This window comes from Protobothrops mucrosquamatus, unplaced genomic scaffold (assembly GCF_001527695.2).
Source record: "Protobothrops mucrosquamatus isolate PMUCROS unplaced genomic scaffold, P.Mucros_1.0 scaffold554, whole genome shotgun sequence".
NCBI lineage: Eukaryota > Metazoa > Chordata > Lepidosauria > Squamata > Viperidae > Protobothrops > Protobothrops mucrosquamatus.
In genome coordinates this window covers 168,610-190,422 of record NW_015386857.1, presented here as the reverse complement: position 1 = coordinate 190,422, position 21,813 = coordinate 168,610, and the positions used below count along the sequence as shown (strand labels likewise).

Sequence of the window (21,813 nt, the reverse complement as noted above, 5' to 3'; positions counted from 1 at the left end):
GAGAGGATAAGAAAAGATTTGCTAACTATGTTTTACAATTATAGGTTAAGACCCAAGTGAATAGATGAAAATGTTTTTCTCCCAAACTCTAAAGCCATTTAAGATAATTGTATAGAATTCTGTGCATAATATTCTAACCAGATATTTTCATCAAGAAGTTTGCAGAATTCACTAGTCTAACATTAGATTTAATGTTATAAGTTGTGAGTCCTATAACAAGACCTTTTAAAATCAATTTCTGCGTTTCTGAAACTGTTCACTCTCACAGTTCGTTTGAAATTTGGGATAACAGTCTTTCAAAACATGAAGTGAGAGAGATGGGATGGGATGAAACGAATACTAATTTCAATTTCATAAGTATCTGGTCATAAAATTTAAAATCTGCTCTTAACCATCTGTTCTGCTAACCAGTGATTTGGACAATCTTGTATAGGAGGCATGTTTATATAATGTCTATTTTTATGTAGCAAAATAATATCTGTTTCTGAAATTTCTGAAATTAACTGAATTTTTGCAAGTTCTAGAGCGGAAAGAAAATGTTCAATAGAGGGAAATTCTTTAGGATTGTGTTTGTCATAATTCATGATGGTTTGGTAGGGAAATCATACCCCTATAAAACCTGAATTCTTTTATGGTGAATGCTTACAAGAGGGAAAGTAGTTCAGTATGCACAACTGGAGAGCTTGCAGATGGAGAAATAATATGTTTTAATAAATGAAAATATCCATAAATTCAATGTGTATCGCTCATTCAGTTCTGTCTCCTCAGTAAAACTTGTGGTCTCATGTTATTCTCAAAATTGTTGCAGTTTATAATAGCAATCTTTACGTTTGTCAAGCTTTTGTTCTAAGTCTTTGATAATGTTTCGAAGAATTTCAGTTTCTTTATTCTTTTCTTCTTGAAGATGCTGCAGCTTCTACAAAACCAAATAAATAAAAAATATATATCCTCTTATACCTATAAATTAAAAAGTATGTATGTATATCCATATGCCTAGAAATGCATATATGTACATAAATTGAGATGCTTCAGAGATATTATGTTTCATGACTTAGTTTCTAGGAATCAGAAATCTATTCTGTCATAGACCAACAAATAAAACAAGAAAATTATAATTAATTATTCTAAAATCTTCTAAAATATGTTTTATTCTAAATTATTCTAAAATATTTAAGAAGATTAGATCAGACAATACTGCATACTGTGCAGATTATAGAACAGTACTGAGCTATGATCAAAGTGGTCAAATCAGATTGATCTGATAATAACTAAGATAAAACAAGTCAAAACCAGGCTGTTTAGTAAAGCATGGGGATAATGATTCCTGGTGAGTATTTGCATAGAGGGAATAATGCAAAATATGTTACATAATTTCAATTATTCAATTATTTTTCCACCTCAGTTTAGTTGTCCAACTGCTCAAATACAACTCAAGTCAGTGGCCCTGCCAGACAAAAAGAATAAAGGGCATTTATCCATAGCCCCTGGCATTCAAACATTCTATAGAGCTACTACATGAGGGACACCTGCTAAACCCATCACTAAATCTGCTCTCTTCAGGTGGCCAATGAACAAGCATAAAAAAGTCCATCCTAGCCAGTGCCTCTGTCTCCATTTTGCATTACCAGGTTTGCTTTCTGTGGCAGGAGAAAATGAAAACTTAACACCCAGCTAGCTGCTCTGCCTCTCAAAATCAACTGGGAATGAGAAAGGCAAGTAGCTTAAGGCTGGAGTTCACACCAATGGGAAGCTTGTACCTGAAATGCTGCATAAATGCTTAATGGCATCCTAACAGTCATGCTTTTGTTCTGTGTGGAAAGGGCCCCAGTGAATGGTAACTAATTTATAGGTGACTAAATTTGAGAGGAATTGTATTTCCCAATTTTTTACTTTAGGAAAAGGTTTAGGTTTAAATGAACTATCAATGCTAAAAAATGTGAAACTACAGAGGAGCCTTGTACATTTTTTCAGGGCTATGAAATAAATGGATGACTTGCAGGCAACCTCCTCCTGCAAGTGAATCTCAGATGAGAGAAGCATTTATTGAACATCTCTTTCTTTTGAAATAGCTCTTTGGGATGTTTTCTCCTCACTCTTATCCCAGCATAAGACACTGTTAAAACAGAATTTTTATTTTATCTGGTAAATTGATATAGCTGCCCATCTCACATATGTGACTACATGTAAACAGAGTAGGCCAAAATATCTGCAGTCAAAACATCTTAACTTTTAAACCACTTTACATTTAGGAAAACAATAAAACACTTACCTTTCTATAGATATTTTGAGGGAGTGCTGTGGGGTTAGCCTGTACTTTCAGTGTTTTGGTCTGCAGCCTTTCCAGTTTAGTATTGAACTGAAATTTTGTTAAAAAAAGAGCTAGTGTATTGATAATGTAAACAAAAGAAAAAGCTTCTTTGCAATTAATGCTATTTTAGTAATGTATAAGCAACTCTTGGCTAAGGATGTTTACATTAACACAGGGAAAACAGATTCCCATTTGGCCATGAAGTGCAAATGAGTAAAACTGACTCATTACCATCACATGGTATTATTGGTTTTAGAGAGCTGTTACAAAGATAATGTAAAAAGAGAATTTCCCCAAAGTTTAATGCAGAAAAGCAAAGCATAAAAGTAACACATACAAAATCAATGTGATTAAAGGCATCTTAATTGACTGGGTCATGTCTTTGTTTACTGCTCAGAACTGAAGACTTTGTAGAAAGTGATGAGGGAAAAGTGCAACAATAAGAACAAAGAGAGAAAGATATTTAAGGCTGTAATCCTAATAAACCAGAGGTGTCAAACTGCCGGCCCACGGGCCAGACGCGTCATCTGGAAGCCGTGCCCACCCCATTGCCGGCAATGGCAAAACCAGCCTGATACATTGCGCGACGTCACTTGATGTTGCGAGTTTGACATGTCTGTAATAAACTATCAAAATTATGATATCAACACAAACTCTTGAAGGCATGAATACATTTCTTTTAGTACTATGGAGCATAAAATACTTAAAATAACTTCTTTTACTACATTCTGGAAAAAAAAGGAATCAAAACATGAAACAAGAAACATACTTTCGCCACTTTAATGTTGAATTTATTTACTAACATTAACTGGATATCATCTGCACTCCAATGATATTTCATTCAAACAGTAGATGACCATTACTCCTTCCTCAACATTACTCCTTCCTTCATGGCAATTGTTTGGATCCACATTTCTTCTCCCCCACCATTGCTTCAGCCAGCCAAAAAGGGCAGGGGTCAGGTATTCAAGTAAAGGAACTAAAGTTACAGAGAACCCTGTCAACTTCTTCAGAAGTCACTGGCTTAAAAACCACCTAGGCAAGACATTGTTTTGGTGATCTCACTGACTCTTGTCCAGTCAGCTTCCAGTTTATCCTGAATCATGTTAATTTACAATCTGAGACCCAATAATCTGTGGTGCAGAATCTCATGGCACTGCACATGCTAATAAAAGAGGTTATGAACTAATAATTCTAAGCATGCAAAATACTTTTTACAATTATAGAAACTATATGTAATAATGAAAAACAGTAATAATTTCCCTGTCATTCTCAACCTTAAATAAATCTCAGCACAAATTGCAACAGACTAGAAAGACACCATTCCTGAGGTATCTTCACTGATGTTTTGATCCCAAGTCAGTAAGAGAAAATATTCTTTGTGACAACTCTGGCAAAAATGAATCTGAACTGAAAATGATGAAATATGAAAAATGTAATATGAATGCATACTGAAATCGTATCAATTTCTACCTTAAAGTTATTCCTTGTCAGGTGTTTTTTTTTTAATTTTGTAAAATGCAATGTTTTGATTTTGATCCACAATTTATAATTTATTAATGTAGCATATTTCTTGTTATTCTGGAATATTCTCAGACTGTCATGAATGGCATACCTCTATTTGTAATTTGATTATCTCATTCTGCTTTTCCTTTTCTTGAGCTTTCAGTTGTTTAGTTAGTTCTAAAATCTTTAGATCTTTCTTCTCCATTAGTTTCTTATGCTCTTCCATCTTGCTTTCAACTAATACAATTAAGTTAATATATATACAATTAAAAATAATGAAGCAAATCATTGCATTAATCAAATAGAATTATATACTTTATTGTTTTAATATCATCATATTAACAACAGTCGTTCACTATAAGAAGTTTCAGTCTTCATTAATTCCTAAATGGCCTTCACCAAGAGGGGCTTGCAGAAGGAGGTGTTTCATAGCATTGGTACCATGACTAAAAAAGTGCACATTCTGGCCTCAACCCCTTTCACTTCATAAAATTAGGGTACCATAAACTGTTTCCTCTGGGAAAATTTCATACATTTTGGACAGATCAAATCTGTTAACAATAGTTGGTCCTCCAAGTACACGGATGGTAAGCCATACAAGATTTTAAAAGTGAAAACTAACACTTGGAATTGCTTCCGGAAACTTATTGGGAACCAATGCAAAATAAGTGTAATAGAGATTAACAATAGTCAACAAGTGGGCCATTGCATTTTCACCCACCTATAGTTCTGAATGATCCTCAAAAGCAGCCCCATCTACAACAGATTGCCCAAGTCTACCATCATGGGGGTGAATGGGCCGCAGCTGCTACATACCAGGAGAAGTTGAGGAACGCTTCTCCTATTTATAACCTCCACTGATCATTCAGCAGTGCAGAAGGACTGACAAACTGTGACCTACTTCCTCAAGGGTGATGCTACCCGTCAGGAAACAAGAATGGAATGAACAGAAGACTACAAAGGACAATCAGTAACTCCATTTTGCTAGGATTCAACTTTAGCATCTTTCATACCATCCAGATTGTAGCAACATCCTGAATTGGGATAGGTGCCATCTCCAGTTGCACTGCAGGTTGGCAATATCAAACTGAGTATAATCAATAAAGGGGAGTTAGGAGGAGCATGAATAATTCTTTCAAATAGCAAGGGTCATATTTACTTCCTTGGAGTCAGCAGACCAGAATTAATCTCAAATAACAGAACTAAATGATGCCACAGTCACCAAATCAGACTCTGCCCAGTAGAAGTCAAGTCTGATGAATCTGGGTGACTTAGTCAACAAATGTTGAATAAAATGGTCACAGTGATCACTGGGGATGCTTCCATTCATCTTCCTTTAATAGTGAATTTGCTATGTTAAACAAGGATGATGATCAACAGCCTATTGATGTAATAAGGGAGGAGAAATAAAACACTTTGCCATCCTTTCCAACATATTACAAACTGACATTTGAGCTTGTAATCTTGGTCAATCAACTTTACTTTTTATCTTTCTCTGTATTAGGTGTCATTGCTAATTTCATTTTCATACTTCTTATGGTAACAAAATTAGATTAAATATCTTGAAAACAATGTGCATTCACTCTGCAAAAAAAAAAGTCCTTCTGAAGGCATTCTGTATTCTTCATATCTTCTTCATGTCTCCATATCGTATAAAACATGTTGCTGCAATTAGCAGTTGTCCAAGAATTGGATAATTAAGTGGTTGCACATTCTGTCCTTATCCATTTGCCAAGGTCACCAAGGGCCACTGGGGGACTGTATACCTTGCTTCCCAGAAAGAACATACTAGTAAGAAGACAATCTGGCTCTCTACACTAGCTAAAGCAAAAGCAGCTGTTGTTGCAAACTTGCTTGTCTCCTCCCTGCCAAAAAGAAAAATCAGATCCTATTTTTACAGTTGCTCTGGTGTCAAGAGTAGAAAACCACTGAATTCTTGCTTTATCCATCAGCTATCCATGAAGGACCACCAGCTGCTGCTCAGAGACTAGCTTGCTCTGAATTATGGATAAATTATAGCAATGGATTCATGGTTTTGTTGCAAACTTGAAGAAATCCCTTCCTTCCTCTTCTCTTTTGCTGGTGTATTTTCTTTACTGTTTTTAAGCAGAAGCAAAAGCTAATTTGTTTTTTAGCTGATGTAAAGGTTTTTTTTATGACACAATTCGTATCTGAAAGGGAGGACGAACAAACTGTGTTACTCATCTAAAACTGCCTAATTTGCTAGAATGGAAAATAATTTATTAAAGATGTGCAGAGCATATATGTAGAGCTTTACACTTACTCTCTTTTTCAATTGGGAATAGATATTTTCGAAATACTTCAAATATGTAATTCTCAATCTTTTATTAGTTAATTATACATTTATTAGTTAATTATAAATTAATAGTGCACTCAATGAAGGCTGTGCCTTACACTCTGTATCTCTCAAACACTGTATACATATTATTATGCTTACGTTGCTTGTTCATGTCGCTGTGAAGTTTGCTCTGTTCATGGTTGTGTTCCTTCTCCTTGTTTTTTATTTCCATAATGAGTTTATCAACCATATTTTCATGTTCCTATGAATTTATTGAAATATATAGGTCTTTGCAATTGATTTATCTTAACATAATTTTCATTCAATGCAAATTGCTTTTTTTTTTTTTACTGAAACTTTAAATTGGGTTCCTCAAGGGGTTCCTTTAGCACTGGGATCATTCTGGCACCTATTGGTCACTTTAGGTGGTACGGGCATACCTGAACCTGCTGCTTCCTGGGCATGGTCTTCCAGAGCCATGGGCAGATGGAAAGTGCAATTCTTTTAAACTGGGCTCTCCTCCTGTACCTACCAGTATGACAATCTCTAGTTTGGAAACCTGAATCAAGCAAAACAAGAGCTGACTAAAAGTGATGGAGACAGGCAATGTGTGTGTGTGAGTGAGTGATGGGAGGCTGGTGGATGAAAAAAATGAGCTGATTTTCTCGATTTCTTCACAGTGCAACCCTCCTTGTGCCTATCAGCTGTGATTTGGGCTTCTTTTGAACATAGGGAATAGGGGTCTAGCTGTCTGTCAAAATCTGCCTTCTTCTATCCCTCCCCAGGCCATGTTGAGGAGAATGACAAATTCTTTCCTGTTAGCTGGTAAGGTCTGGTGGGAGAGGAACTAAGCCAAGAGAATTTACCAATACTTGTCCTTAACGTGTCCTCCAGATTGTAGCAAATCTTATGCTAGTATCTTTGGATAGCATTTTAACTTGGCTAGAAGGAAATGCTTAATGCCTATAGATAGGCACCAGAAAACTAGTCTGGGGAAAAGGGAGAGAGAGAGAGAGAGAGAGAGAGAGAGAGAGAGAGAGAGAGAGAGATTGAAGGTCTTCAAATACCACTCTCTTCAAAAGAGATCAAGCCAGTCTTAAAGCAACAAAATTTTTCTCAAACTCCACACAAAAAGAAAACAATTTGCAAACTCTTCCCTTCCGTGAGGGCATTGCTCAAAGAAGAACAAGTAGCAGGGTGCCACTTTGCAATTCTCTGACTGACTGCTGAAGGGGAAGTAATGACTCAAATCTTGTCAATTTATTTAATGTTTCTTTGATCTGAACTACTAGGTTTCAAGCTCTAAAGAGCTAGGATAAATCCTTTTATAGTGGAATCAACAGGAATGTATGCATTTGTCTGTTTGTATTAAAAACAAATCTAAATTGTTGCAGAGAAGTAAGTCGTGTTTCCCCTTTATCAGTTACGAACAGTTTGCAACATCAGTCTAAAAGCCAGGAGGTAAGGTGACGCTTCCCGACAGTAGGAAAACAGATTGTCCACAAATTCTGCAAAGTTCAATCACTGCAAATGAAACCATGACACGTGTGTGTGTGTGTGTGTGTGTGTGTGTGTGTGTGATTTCAGAAGCACTGCAGCTGACCCAGAAATAAATCTATTGAGCTTCTTCAATGTACTAATAAGATAATTTTCCAAGCCTTTTTAATGGGAATTTGAACATAGGTTTGCATTCAAACATTATGCTTTAGTAGTAAAGGGCAAAGTCTTCCTTCCAAACAGTAAAGATGTTTGTATTTATACGATTTCCTTAAAAAGTCATAAAATGTAACAAGCAATTTTTACCAATGTACATACTGTTGCTGTTATGCACTTGCAAATAATTGCTCCATCCCAGTTACAACTCCTGGAGACTGTTAGGAGCAAGTATAAAATTACCAAGAAACAATGCTGGCCTTTTTTGTGATGGTGAGCCCTAAATAAGACATTGAATATTAATCCAACAGTCTAATATGCTTGTATTTAGATCATTAATGAACAGTAAGGAAGATGGAAGTGATTACTATAAAAATCAGAAAATCATCTAAAGAAATCATCCCTAGAAATCAGGAATAAGAAGTTTTGAAAACAGAGTGCTCCTACCTTTTCACGAGTCTTCGATTTCTCTTCTAAAATCTGGACTGTGTTTTTGAGTTTCTCATTTTCATCTATATAAGGATATTAATATTACAAAATAAGAGCAATAAATAAATTCCCAACTGTTCCGAACTCTAAAAAATAGAGAATAGCTTGGCTCCCTCTTCTTTGTGGCAACCCCTGAGATATTGGAACACTGGTATCATGTCACCCCTCGTCCTTCTCTTCATTAAACTAGATATACCCAATTCCAGCAACCGTTCCTTATATGTTTTATCTTGATTTAAACTGATTTAAAACTGCAAGGCCAAATAAATTAAGGGGTTCTTGCTTAAAACAACAAGAGAAGACAAAAGCTAAAGGTTCCTGAATCTTTTCACTCTCATATTCTCCCTCATCTGGATATGCTTGCAAAATCAATTACTACTGCCGTAAAAGAATATTTTTTTACTTGTTTTTATGGAATAATATTCTTGGAAAGGGGATGCAAATCAGAGAGTGGCAATAGAACTGAAAATATTTATGAAGCAACTTACTGTCTGAAGGATGATTTGGATAGGAAAGATGCTTCTCATGAAAAACACTCTTCCTGTGCTGTACTGATAAATTGTTCATGATAAATTGTCCCCCCCCTCAAGGATCAGGCATAAATTCTCTGTCTATATAGGTGGTCCTTGACTTATGACCACAGTTGTGACCAGAATTTCCACCACAAGTCGTTGCAATTCTAAGTAGAGTCACCATGAGATAGAATGCAATTTTATGACCATTTTTACAGCAGTCATTAAGCCAATCAAGCTTCCCCAGTGGGCGTTTTTTGCTGGAAACAGGTAAAAAAAGCTCACAAATTATGATCATGTGACTCTGGGGGTAGTGTGATGGTTGTAAGGGTGACCACAGATTGTAAAGCACTTTTTCCAAGGCCATTGTAACTGAGAACTGTCATTAAATAAATTGTTTTAAGTCAAAGACTACCTGTACAGGATCTGTCTCTCAACCTACTAAACCTACTAAACCTACTAAAAACTCTATGAAATCACTTTGCACTTATTTACCTCTCAAATTATACTGGTCTTCTATAGTTTGTTGAAGACCTTTAATCACATTCTGGAATGTAGCACTGTCTTTTAAAAAGAAAAAAAGAAAAGAAATTAATATATTTATTTTTAAATTGTTGTTATTTTGATAATTATACAAACTTTTGTATAATGAAAGCAAACCCAAATTTAATATCTGAAGTATCATTTTTTCTAGTTTAAGTTTGTTTAAGTATCAGCAATTATACTTAAAAATGTACTGCATTGTCCTGTTCTATCTTCAGTTGCAAATAGTGGCCACAAGATGGACCTCTGGTATCCTTAATTTTCAGACCATTTACTCATAACATTACTTTTAAAATTAAAATGTGAAACACTGCTTCTTAAAAGTTCAAGGAATACAAATGTGGTGAGTTTAAAGTCTTATTATATTTTCCATTTCTGGAAAGATCTAAAAATGGTACTAAAATATTGATTCTTCTGCAGAAGTGATGAAGAATCTTTTGAGCCCGGCATCTCAAAAATTCAGAAAATGCCAACTTGATTCTGCTGCCATGTTATATGCACACCCGAACAAAAGAGAAGCAATTCTTTACACATTCATTTTTTTAAAATATAGTTTCATCATATATGATCCTCAGGATCTGCTCTGTGCTGCTTATCTTCAGATGGTATTCCCTTTCTATAAACAGACCCCTGAGATCTACCTGAGGCAGTTCTAGGTCACATGAGACCTTCATTCTTGAGATGGCTTTGGAGAATCCTCTTTTTCAGCCTCTGCAGCCTCTGCAAACCACACATCCCTTACACTTTTCAGAGGCTTTGAAGACCACATGCCATGTAGGATCCAAGGGCCGTGCAAGAACACATTCCATTCTTGCACAATCTCCACAGCCTCTGAAAATTGCACAAAATGGTGCAATTTCCAAATATAGTGTGCTTTCAGTAATAGTTGTTGTCAAGTGTTGGTGAATGCTGGTGTGTCACCCAAATGTCAGTCCTGTTACTTTTGACACACGTGTCATAAGTTCACCACCCACTGTCCTGCAGTAATGAACAAATGCCCAACAATCTTCCAGCATGGTATATCTATTATGATAGTGGGCAAGATGTGTGCAGTGCAGAGGGCAAGGTGGAGAGAAGGGGACTGCTTCAGATGGAGCAACGTTTGCCTGCATCACAGCAATACATTTGGCAAGAAGAAATAGCAAGGTAGTATGTATGGCTATAGAGAGACAATTTGGTATAGTGTTGATCAGGTTACAAACTGGGAGATCATGAATTCTTGTCTTTCCTTATCCCCCTCCCTCTCAGCCCTGAGAAACAAGCAATGGTAAACCACTTCTGAAAAACATAGCCAAGAAAACTGCAGGGACTTGTCCATGCAGTATCTGAGAATTGAACATGACTGAATGGAAGAAAAAGAAATGTATGATTATGACAGCTGTTCCATATCTAAAGATCTGAGCAGTGGTGGGATTCAGCCAGTTCGCACCAGTTTGGCAGAACCGGTAGATAATTTTTTGTTACCCAGGCCCAGAATGGACTTCTGGAAGCGGCATCCACACAGAGAACCGGTTCTTCACATATTTGAATCCCACCACTGGATCTGAGGCTTAGTTACTGTGATCCTTTTCATTCACCTGTTAGCAATATCCAGAATCATTCTAAAATGGCAGTGAACTTCACTCCCCAAAAGATCCAGTTGCTTTCCAATTGCTTTTTAAATAGTGGAAATGTATAGGGAAGTGCTCTTCCCACTACAAAACCCCTATGCTTTGAATGCCAGCTCCTTTTGGGCTGGTGCAACAACAAGGAAAAGTTCATTGCCACTAGGCAGAGTATTGGGGCTGCTCTGCTGTTGAACTACCTTCATTACACAAAGATAGTATCCACATACACATTTTATGGACCCAACACGTGTCTGATGGAAAATACTGCCAAGGAAATGAAGGCTTACCTCGTTTAGCCATCTCTTCCCTTGATTGGCTTATTGTTAGCAATTTATTTGTTTTGTCCAACTCAAGATTCAGAACATGATTTTTCCCATGAAGTTCTGACATTTTCTGTAAGAAATTATTTGAATTCCAAATGACACCTCCTTCCCAGCTCCGCAATTATTTTGTCAGAAAAATCTATTTTTTTAAAAATACACGCTGAATGTTTATTGACATTTGTCAAGTATTAGAAATCTGAAAGCATGACCCTTAAAAAAACCCAGAATGATCTTGGATGTGCTTCACAGAGAATGGTGAATTTAAAGGGACTGATTTCATAGCCATTCTGAAACTGAATACTGACTGAATAAAACAATAATAATAAAACAATAATAAAATTTGTTATCTAACTATTGGGATTCAGAACAGGATTTTGTTAAGCTCTTTTCCAGAAATTATTTTTGAAGAAATGGAATCCAAGAGTCCCTTATGAAGGTAAATCTGACATGCTTTCTATTGACCTATGGATCTTCCACCTGAAGCTTAACTCATTATACTAAAAAGGTAAGTGAAATAACAGCCCCATAACGCTGAGAGAAAACAACTGATTCAGTCTCTACTGAATCTATTTCAAAGTTAAAAAGCATTTTCAGTTGAAAATTTAATTGACTTGAAGAGATGAATCTCTTAAATGAGATCAGAACTTATATAGAGCTTGGCTACATCCACTTCACTTTTCTATTCCACTGCATAATCAGACCCCTAAAGGGAGGGACTTCAAAAGCATAGTGAAAGAAAATATTTATTTATTTATTTATTTATTTTATGTCCACTCATCTCATTATCCAGAGTGACTCTTATTGAGTTGCTAACTTTCTAGGAAAATATAAGAATTTGGATATAATATTTTTTTTCTACTTCATTTTTTACCATTTCTATATGTGAGAAGTCTTCTAAAAGTTTGTCAAGATTCACCATACTAGTTTTCTTCATGTTGCCAGACTGCTTCACAATTTGCTGTATATCAAAGAAAAATATGTATAAATTATGCTATCTTAAGTGTAATGGTCTATTTCTTTGCCAGGAGAAGCAATTTCCATGGGAAGAATTAGCATTCTTTTTTTTTAACATGATAAGAAGTGCCACAGTTAAAATTTAAAACATATGGCACAAACGTTACAGCCATTTTTGTAGACAAGGCCATGCCTTGTATTCAGCAATGCTTATTGTTAAATTGTTAAATATGCTAACAATATTGCTATTGTTAAGTATGTGTAAGATTCCTATCTTAGACTCAAGTATCAACATCAAGAATATTGATATTTAAAAATTATTAAAAATTTCGTATTAAATAGCTCTGCTTGCATAATTTGTTTGTTTATATACTGTTGATATTTTAAGCTCTTCCCAGTTATAAATTCATCAGTGTATTTTTATTTATTAAATTTATATGCCAGCCATCTCACTGTTGAAGCAACTCTACTTATGTTATTTATCAAGTCTGTGTTGTGTCATGCTAAAACAAAGTCTTGCTCTTCAGAGTTTGTTGAAAGTTTGTTGTAGTTTAAACACTGAATGTACTAGTTCCATGATGATCTGTATACATAGTTAAGATTGTTTCTTATGCAGAACAGCTTGTCCAGGATGAAAAAATTAAAATGCAATGCTGCTTTGAGCATTGACATTTTCTCTGATTTGGCTATCACTAGCTATGCAAAGTCTGTTTTTTTTAAAGTAACTGAAATTTAGACAGTTGTAAATAACATTTTCAATCAGTAATAATTTTGCCTTTAGGGAACCAAAAAAAGGCAGGGTTTTTTTTGTAGAAACCTATTATCTGTTATTTTTGTGTGTGTATAACATTAGAGATTGCAATGTATTGTGCTATTCTTATCATTTAACTGCAGACTAGACTGTTGTAGAGAAGTCCCCAAATCGCCATCTAGCATTTAGTCAACACTGGTAAATGTTATCAGTTTTTTTCCATAAAATATTTGAAATTATTACAACATTTCTTGAATAACATCTTATGTAGTATAATATATGCATTGTTTTTTTCTATACTGTGAGTGGCTTTCTAAGTATTTAGGCCTTGAAAGCAGAATATAAACCTACAGTATTGATAAATATGTTTAAAAATTAAAATAATAAAAGAGGAAGAACAAAAATGTTCAGTAAGAATATGTCACCATTTTCTATGTATCCTGGAAAAATAGTGCATCATTTAAAAGTTATGTTTTAAAGTTAAGTTGCACTTAAACTGAGGAAAACATGGTGGGTGCGAGTGATAATTCTATGAGAGAAAGATGCCTGTAGTTGCATCTCTATTTTTTGTACTTATCTCTGCAAAAATTAGTTGGAGATTATGTTTAATTTAATTATGTTTAATTTGTAAATAAAGAAGCTATGCCCTCTCCCTGTTGGTTTTTAACATTAAAATAGCCCTTGAAGGCAGAAGAGCAGGCCAAGTGTATGTTTTATCCATTAGTTGGCAATCTCATCTCTGAAGGAAATTATCTGAATATATTTTGAAGTGAATGGAAAATAAGTTGATATGAGCCACAGGATGCCCAGTGAGAAGTTGTGTACATTAAGAGAGAAGGCAAGAGGCTCTGAAGGTCGATGGGCTTAATATTTATGCAGCATCATAAAGTGACACACAAACCAGAGATAGAAACCACCCTGAAACTGAACTGTCGGGCAGGGAAAAATCCGGCCTAGGACACCAATTTATGGAATGTACCACTCATAATCCAGAATGGGGGGGGGGAACACACACACTTTCATGCCTTAGGCATGAAATCTGGCTGGACAACTTTGACACCAGACACTCTCTCTCAGCCAAACTCATCTCACAGGTTTGTTAGTATGGGGAAAATAGGAGGAAGAAAGAATATTAGGTATGTTTGCCACCTTGAATTATTTATATAAATAATAAAGGTAGGATAAAAAAAGAAAGAAATAAGCTTGAATTTTCTACAAATTTGAAAGAAAGAAGAATCAGCTGTGTTTTGTTGTAAGAGAAAGAGTGGACGAAAGTTTACTTCCTAAAGTACGCCATTTAATGGGTCAATCATTGTATAATGGACGTTTGTTTACAGCAAAAAAGGTCCTCTAATCCTTATAGTTTGCTTTTTAAAATCGGAGACCATAATCTATGCTCATTATGATACATGTCTGCAAGCCTAAGAAATTAATGCTATGTTTTAATACTTGGAAATATTAAACGATGCCAAAAGCAACTTTGCCAGGTTCAGGTTCAGGGTTGATTAATTTAATGAATTCTAGGGAACACACTTAATGAGTGCTAACCAGAGATTTTAATGACAAAGAGCACAGAGATTAGATATTCCAACTGGTTGTTTACTTGCTGTTTTAACTCTTGATATTGATAGAAATAGCTCCCTAATTTGTACCAAAGGTAACATCCAGTTACACCAGTGGTTCTCAACCTTTTTAATGCCGCGACCCCAACCGGTCGTAAGTCGAGGACTAAACCGGTCGTAAGTCGAGGACTAAACCGGTCGTAAGTCAAGGACTACCCAACCGGTTGTAAGTCGAGGACTTTCCCTGCCTGGGAGCGCTGCGCATGCGTGGTTCTGCCCCCTGCGCCGGCCGAGGCGTAGGTGGCAAGCGGCGGAGACGGAGCAGGCCGACCACCAGCTGGCCCAGCCCAAGGGAGGTAAGGCACCCGCCGGAAAAGGGGAAAAAAATGGCGGACAGCCTTGCTTGGTGACCCCCATGAAATGGTCGATCGACCCCAAATGGGGTCCCGACCCACAGGTTGAGAACCACTGAGTTACACCATATCCTCAGGTCTGTTCTCCGACTGGAAAAGTGGGAAGACCTTTCCCCCCCCCCCCATCTTTAGCAGAAACCTGGTGGTTCTATCAATTTATTTAGATTCAAGATTGCTGTCAGATAGGAAGATATCCATACACCTGGAATTCATAAAACAAGAAATAAAGAAACTACTAATTCAAGCAACAAACCTCTGGCCATTCTTACATTAATAATTAATCATTAATAATATATTGTATTTCATCTTCCCAAATTCTAATTAAAAATATCTCAGACTAATTTTTAAACTGCATTGTTGCTATTCAATACTTGATGATTTGTTCCACATATTTGAGTAATAATAATAATAATAATAATAATAATAATAATAATAATAATAATAATAATAATAATAATAATAAAGTTGGAAGGGACCTTGGAGGTCATCGAGTCCAACCCCCTTCTCAGGCAGGAAACCCTATACCATTTCAGACAAATGGCTGTCCAGTCTCTTCTTAAAAACTTCCAGTGTTGGAGCATTCACCGCTTCTGGAGGCAGGTTGTTCCATTGGTTAATTGTTCTATTGTTGTTCCATTGGTTAACTGGTTAATTTTATCACAGATCCTCTGAAATGTACTATTAGCTTAAAAACTATTATTATAGAGTTTCCATATTTACACTTCAATTTCAGCCCCCCCCTTTCTTTTTGCAGTACAACCATTTTCCTTCCTACTTTTTCTGATGGAGAAGAAGAAAATCCTGTTTGATGTTTCATAGTTTATTAATGAAGACCCAATTTTAAGTCAGGGATCATTTATTGGCCAACATCAGAATGCCCACCAGATAAGAACCTTGAAATGAGTTTATTTGCTCACAACTGAAATAATGACTTGAAAAGGATGATTTCCTCCCCCCCCATTGAAAGTCTAATTTTCATTACGACTTGCTCAGCTTTCTTTTTCTAGGCTTTGATCTTGTGTGACCCAAGGTCTTGCCCCCTAATCCCCTATTACAAAGAAAACTGTTCAGGAATCAGGAATCCAAAGTGTTCATCACTCAAGTGCACCTGAGAATCTCTAAACTCTGTGTGATGTTTTCTAAAGAAGTGGAATGAGCTTTTACATGTGTCACAATCAGAAATGTGGAGTCCTTGCACCTCTCTTTGGTTGTTTGCTTGCAGATGTTTCTATCTGATTAGGTAACATCATCTGTGCATTGATGATGTTATTTAGTTGTGTGATGAAACATCTCTGAGAAAACGACCAAGTTCAGGGAGGATCAAGGCCTCTGTAGTTCAACTCTGAGCTACATATATTCTCTTCTATTGGTATAACCAGAAGTTCACAATAAAGTCAAAACAGATTCTGTGGTATTTAGAGAAATTTTCCACCTGCCATGTCTTATACTGTGAAGATTTCTTGTGATATTTAAAATTTATTCAGTAATTTATATGCTTCTTTTTGAAACAGATGGAAATATGATAATAATAATAATAATAATAATAATAATAATGATGATGATGATGATGATGATGATGATGATGATGATGATGATGATGATGATGATGGTAAAGTTGGAAGGGACCTTGGAGGTCACCTAGTCCAACCCCCTGCTCAGGCAGGAAACCCTATACCATTTTGGACAAATGGCTGTCCAGTTTCTTCTTAAAAACTTCCAGTGTTGGAGCATTCACCGCTTCTGGAGGCAGGTTGTTCCACTGGTTAATTGTTCTGTCAGGAAGTTTCTCCTTAGTTCTAGGTTGCTTCTCTCTTTGGTTAGTTTCCACCCGTTGCTTCTTGTCCTGCCTTCAGGCGCTTTGGAAAATAGCTTGACTCCCTCTTCTTTGTGGCAGCCCCTGAGATATTGGAACACTGCTATCATGTCCCCCCTCGTCCTTCTCTTCATTAAACTAGACATACCCAATTCCAGCAACCGTTCCTTATATGCTTTAGCCTCCAGTCCCCTAATTATCTTTGTTGCTCTTCTCTGTACTCTTTCTAGAATCTCAACATCTTTTTTACATCGTGGTGACCAAAACTGGATGCAGTATTCCAAGTGTGGCTTTACCAAGGCATTGTAAAGTGGTATTAATACTTCACGTGATCTTGATTCTATCCTTCTGTTAATGCAGCCTAGCACTGTGTTGGCTTTTTTGGCAGCTGCAGCACACTGCTGGCTCATATTTAAATGATTGTCCACTAGGACTCCGAGATCCCTCTCACAGTTACTACTATTGAGCAAGGTACCCCCTATACTATACCTGTACATTTGGTTTTTCTTGCCTAAATATAGAACCTTACTTTTTTCACCATTGAATTTCATTTTGTTAGATAGCGCCCAGTGTTCAAGTCTGTCCAGATCCTCCTGTATCCTAAGCCTGTCTTCTGGAGTGTTGGCTATTCCTGCCAGTTTGGTGTCGTCTGCAAATTTGATGAGTTCCCCATCTATCCCCTCGTCCAGATCGTTGATGAAGATGTTGAAGAGCACTGGGCCCAGAACAGAGCCCTGGGGCACCCCACTACACACTTCCCTCCATGTAGATGTGGTTCCATTGAGTACAGCCTGTCAGCCAGCTACGGATCCATCTGGTGGTGATGCTGTCTAACTCGCATTTTTCTATCTTATCAAGTAGTAGGTTGTGGTCTACTTTGTCAAATGCCTTACTGAACTCCAAGTAAATTATATCCACAGCATTCCCCTGATCCACTAATTTTGTCACTTGGTCAAAGAATGCAATAAGATTTGTCTGGCATGATCTGTTTTTGACAAACCCATGTTGGCTTTTAGTAATGACTTTGTTTGCCTGTAGGTGTTCACTGATTCGTTGTTTGATTATCTTTTCCAGAATCTTCCCAGGTATTGAGGTCAGGCTGATAGGTCTGTAATTTCCTGGGTCCTTTCCCCCCCCCTTTTTTGTAGATGGGAACTACATCAGTTCTTTTCCAGTCCTCTGGTAGTTCCCCAGTGCTCCAGTATCTTGGAAATATATAGTTCAGTGGTTCTGAGATCACATCTGCCAGTTCCTTAAGAACCTTGGGGTGTAATCCATCTGGTCCTGGTGATTTGAACTCATCTAGGCTGGACAGTTGTTCACTTACCATTTTCTTGCCTATCTTAACTTGTATTTCTATTTTGTTTTTTATGGCACTATTTTTGATAGGTTGGTCTGTTTTTTCCCTTTGTGTAAAGACAGATGCGAAAAACAAGTTAAATAGTTCTGCTTTCTCCCTGTTGCTTGTCACCTTCTTGCCACTTTCACCCACTAATGGACCAATCGTTTCCTTCACTTTTTTCTTGTTTTTTACATGTTGAAAGAAGCTTTTTTTTGTTATTTTTGACTTTGGCTGCAAGCCTTAGTTCATTTTGAGCCTTAGCTTTCCTCACTTCGTCTTTGCAGGCTTGGGCTATTTGCTGATATTCTGACTTAGTTATGTGTCCCTCTTTCCACTTTCTATACTTGTCCTTTTTATCTTTCAATTGATCAGAGAGTTCTTTATGCAGCCATGCTGGTTTCTTTTGAGAGCTGTTATATTTCCTCTTTGTTGGTATTGTGCTAGACTGGGCTTTTATTATCTCACTTTTCAAAATTTCCCAAGCCTCTTGAGTTGTTTTCCCTTGGAGGATTCTCATCCATGGATGGAAAAATTATATGTGGAAATTACGGCTGCCAATCATGCTTTATGTATTTTCCAGGTTTTTATTTATATTGCACAGAAATGACATGTAAAAATGGCATCCATTGACAATAAAGTAAACTATGTTTTTTAAAAAATTGTTTCTTCTCCTTCATTGTAAGAGTTTGGCCACAAATTATGCAACAACATCATGATGAATTAAAGAAAATAAATTTATTTAAACTTTGAGGAAGGAATCAGAACACTGACATAAGGCAAGTTAAATACATAAAACAGAAATACACAAATCTTCATACTGTGATATATTGTTTTACATAACCAGCAAAGTACCAAAGGACATTCTGAGATTGATTGAGGTATTTAACTAGTTTTTGGTGATGGAAAAAAACATCCAACAAGAGCAATATAGCATTAATTTCCCTTGTCATTAAAAGCGGCTTACATAGCTTTAATTGCAATAGTGCCTAAAATGAAAGGTTCCAGCTATTAGACAAAATACATCTTAAATACAAAGGCCAAATGCAAGCCAAAGAATGAATATCAGAAAAGGTTATTTCTGAAGCACTGACTTGATTCTGAGCAACTTTCTTCCTTTTAAGATGCTTATACATGATGCAATTCCCAGCTAAAATATGTATTTCTACTCAAAGCCTACTTATATAACACAAGATTAACATAGTGGCTGAGAAGCAGGTGCGTGGTCATTTTTAGATTTCTGCACCATTTCATATATTTACTAAAGCTTGTTGTGATCTGCTCACTTGCTGTTCTTTTCATTCTAGCTGTTCTTTGCTGACAGGGTCACTTATAACCTGCTAATGTGTCCCACCATCCTCTTTCCATCTCCCAGATTTTCTAGTGACAATTAGCTGAGTGAGATAAGTACCTATATGGAAAAAAGAGCCAGTTTTTTAAAAATGTAAAATAAATGAAGCTTACATTCTTTTTCTGTCATGGTGTCATCTCAAGCAACTTTATTGAGATATACTATGTGAACTTTTTACAAACTTCACCCTTATTAGTTAGGTTGGCCAACGTAAAAGCCCACCTCATAGAAGTTGGCCCAATAGCACATATTATGGCTTATTTCTAAGTAAACCAGAAACAATTGCACTACACTTGTTTTTAAGACTGAAGGCTATGGCAAATACATGTAACAAGACCTTCAGCTTACTTCTTTAAAACAAATCAAAACAATACTAACAAAACCACCACCCAGGCATAATATCAACATATTTCCAAGAAGGCAGTTGTAATCTACATACTATGTTCATTATTATCACAGCTTATTAAATGGCCATTAACTGTAATGGCCCACAAAGGGAACAACAATGGAAAGGAAGGATTTTTTTCTAGATTTAAATCCTTTTAAGACCAGTTCAGAGGCAAATCCTAGGCATTCCTCCCCCTTTCCCAAAGTTTTTTTTTGTGGGTTCCCATTATTGTGACCAGTGCAAAATATCTGCACCCTTTCCATAAGGGGACAACTGTAATCATCTCTGAGTACCTCTGAATTCACTATGTTTCCTCATTCACATTTTTGCTTCTGTCAGGGATTAGTGGCTTGGTGATATAATGCATGTTTTATGTGCAGAAGGGTCCACGATTGATCCCTAACATCTTTAAAAAACATAGACTCAGGCAATAGGTAATGTAAAAAACCTCTGCTAAAGATCTCAGGGAAGCTAAGTTCAATAAGAGATGTCTATCAGGGCTAAGGGGAGAAGCTTTCTGAATCAGAATAAGGAACCTTTATATGGCACAAAACTTTCTACCTCTATGTCATAAACTCCCAGATCAAATCAGTAACTCTGGGAAGTTAGTGTGACATTTGCGTGAGGTTTAGGAACGGTCACCTTCAGGCTAAGGCTAAGAGTAACATTAGCAGTCTGAAAACAGCAAGGAAAAAAACCAAGCAGACTGCATATTTGAAAAGGTCTTGGAATTTAAACCTGGTTCATGTAAACAAAATATAAAATCTAAGTATATTAAGGCGTACCTTGAGAAAGGAACAGATGCATGTAAGGCTTAAGCACAATAATTCTTTAAAACTTTCCTACACTCAATATTAATTGGCAAATTATCCTAAATAAAAAGTTGTACTGTTTATAATACTGTTCTATTGAATTTTGTATTTTTATTTGATTCAAAATCTAAAATGCTGATAACTTTGATTCTATATTAATATTAGGTATTTTTTTAAAAAATTAAAGGATGTAAACGCTTTCTTGTAAAGAACACTATTAAATTGCCTATTTAGTCATAAAAAATTAATTGTATTCCTAAAAAGCCCAGAAATTCCAAATCTATCTTAGGTTTTACTGCTGTAAAATAGTAATGGTTTACCAGTAAAAAAAAAAAAATTCAACGTTGTATGTTTTTGGTTTGCTACAAAATGTAAAAATATGAATAGTGCTTTTAAGAAATGATCAACCCCCCCCCCCAGCAGTGCTGCAACTTAAAATTCTCTATAGCTTTGGTGGAGATATAAAAATGTTTTCCTTATTCTTTTGATAACTGCTACCCTAATTGCAGCAGACGCATTCCATACATTGATCATAATAATTAAACCTCAGTGTGCAGTCCAAGTATAAAATATTCATGCTTGCTTATCTGAAGCATTAGATTTATATTTATATTAACTATAATAATGCTTTATTTAACAAAACTTTTTTTGCTTCTTTATCTAATCTTTCATTCTCTAATTCTCAGTATAAACATCTGAAAATGTTCAAACAAGCGAGCAAACAAACAAAATTCCACACCTGCTATTAGCTTTTTGAAGAAAAAATGATTTACAATGCATGACACAGATACCCAATGTGTTTGGGAGAAGCCCAAAGCAACACCTACAACAAAAGACAGTCATGCTACTGAATCAGCACCAGCAACATTTGATTAGACAATATTTACAAGACACAAAAGCAATACTGTGATTGATTCAACAACACAGGTAAAAGTGGAAAGGACCACATCACCAACCATCTGAAACTATTGGACACCTTGGCTCTGGTCAAAGCATAGGAACATGGAATTCCCTTTGGGAATTGGCCTCCCCATTCACATAATAATAAGTATTCTGCAAACTTCAGAAGTTTTCTATAAACACTGTAATGAATTGGAAAACTCCAATTCCATATGTGTTTTGGGCTTCTGTATAGCTAGGGATAATACTATTTCCTATATGCTAAAAAAAAAAGAGAGAGAGAGAGAAAC

The 21,813-nt window shown here is 36.1% G+C and overlaps 1 protein-coding gene across 1 annotated transcript; it reads right to left on the bottom strand.

The window, feature by feature from the left end:
* Positions 1–785: 785 nt before the first annotated feature.
* Positions 786–12,195, bottom strand: CCDC152 (coiled-coil domain containing 152). The gene is made up of 8 exons (XM_015817121.2): positions 12,112–12,195; positions 11,205–11,310; positions 9,263–9,331; positions 8,214–8,278; positions 6,273–6,375; positions 3,924–4,051; positions 2,270–2,356; positions 786–916 (listed from the first exon to the last, which is right to left on the bottom strand). The coding sequence occupies exons 1-8, from the start codon at positions 12,172–12,174 to the stop codon at positions 794–796; spliced, it is 744 nt and encodes a 247-aa protein (XP_015672607.2). The 5' UTR covers positions 12,175–12,195; the 3' UTR covers positions 786–793.
* Positions 12,196–21,813: the final 9,618 nt, after the last annotated feature.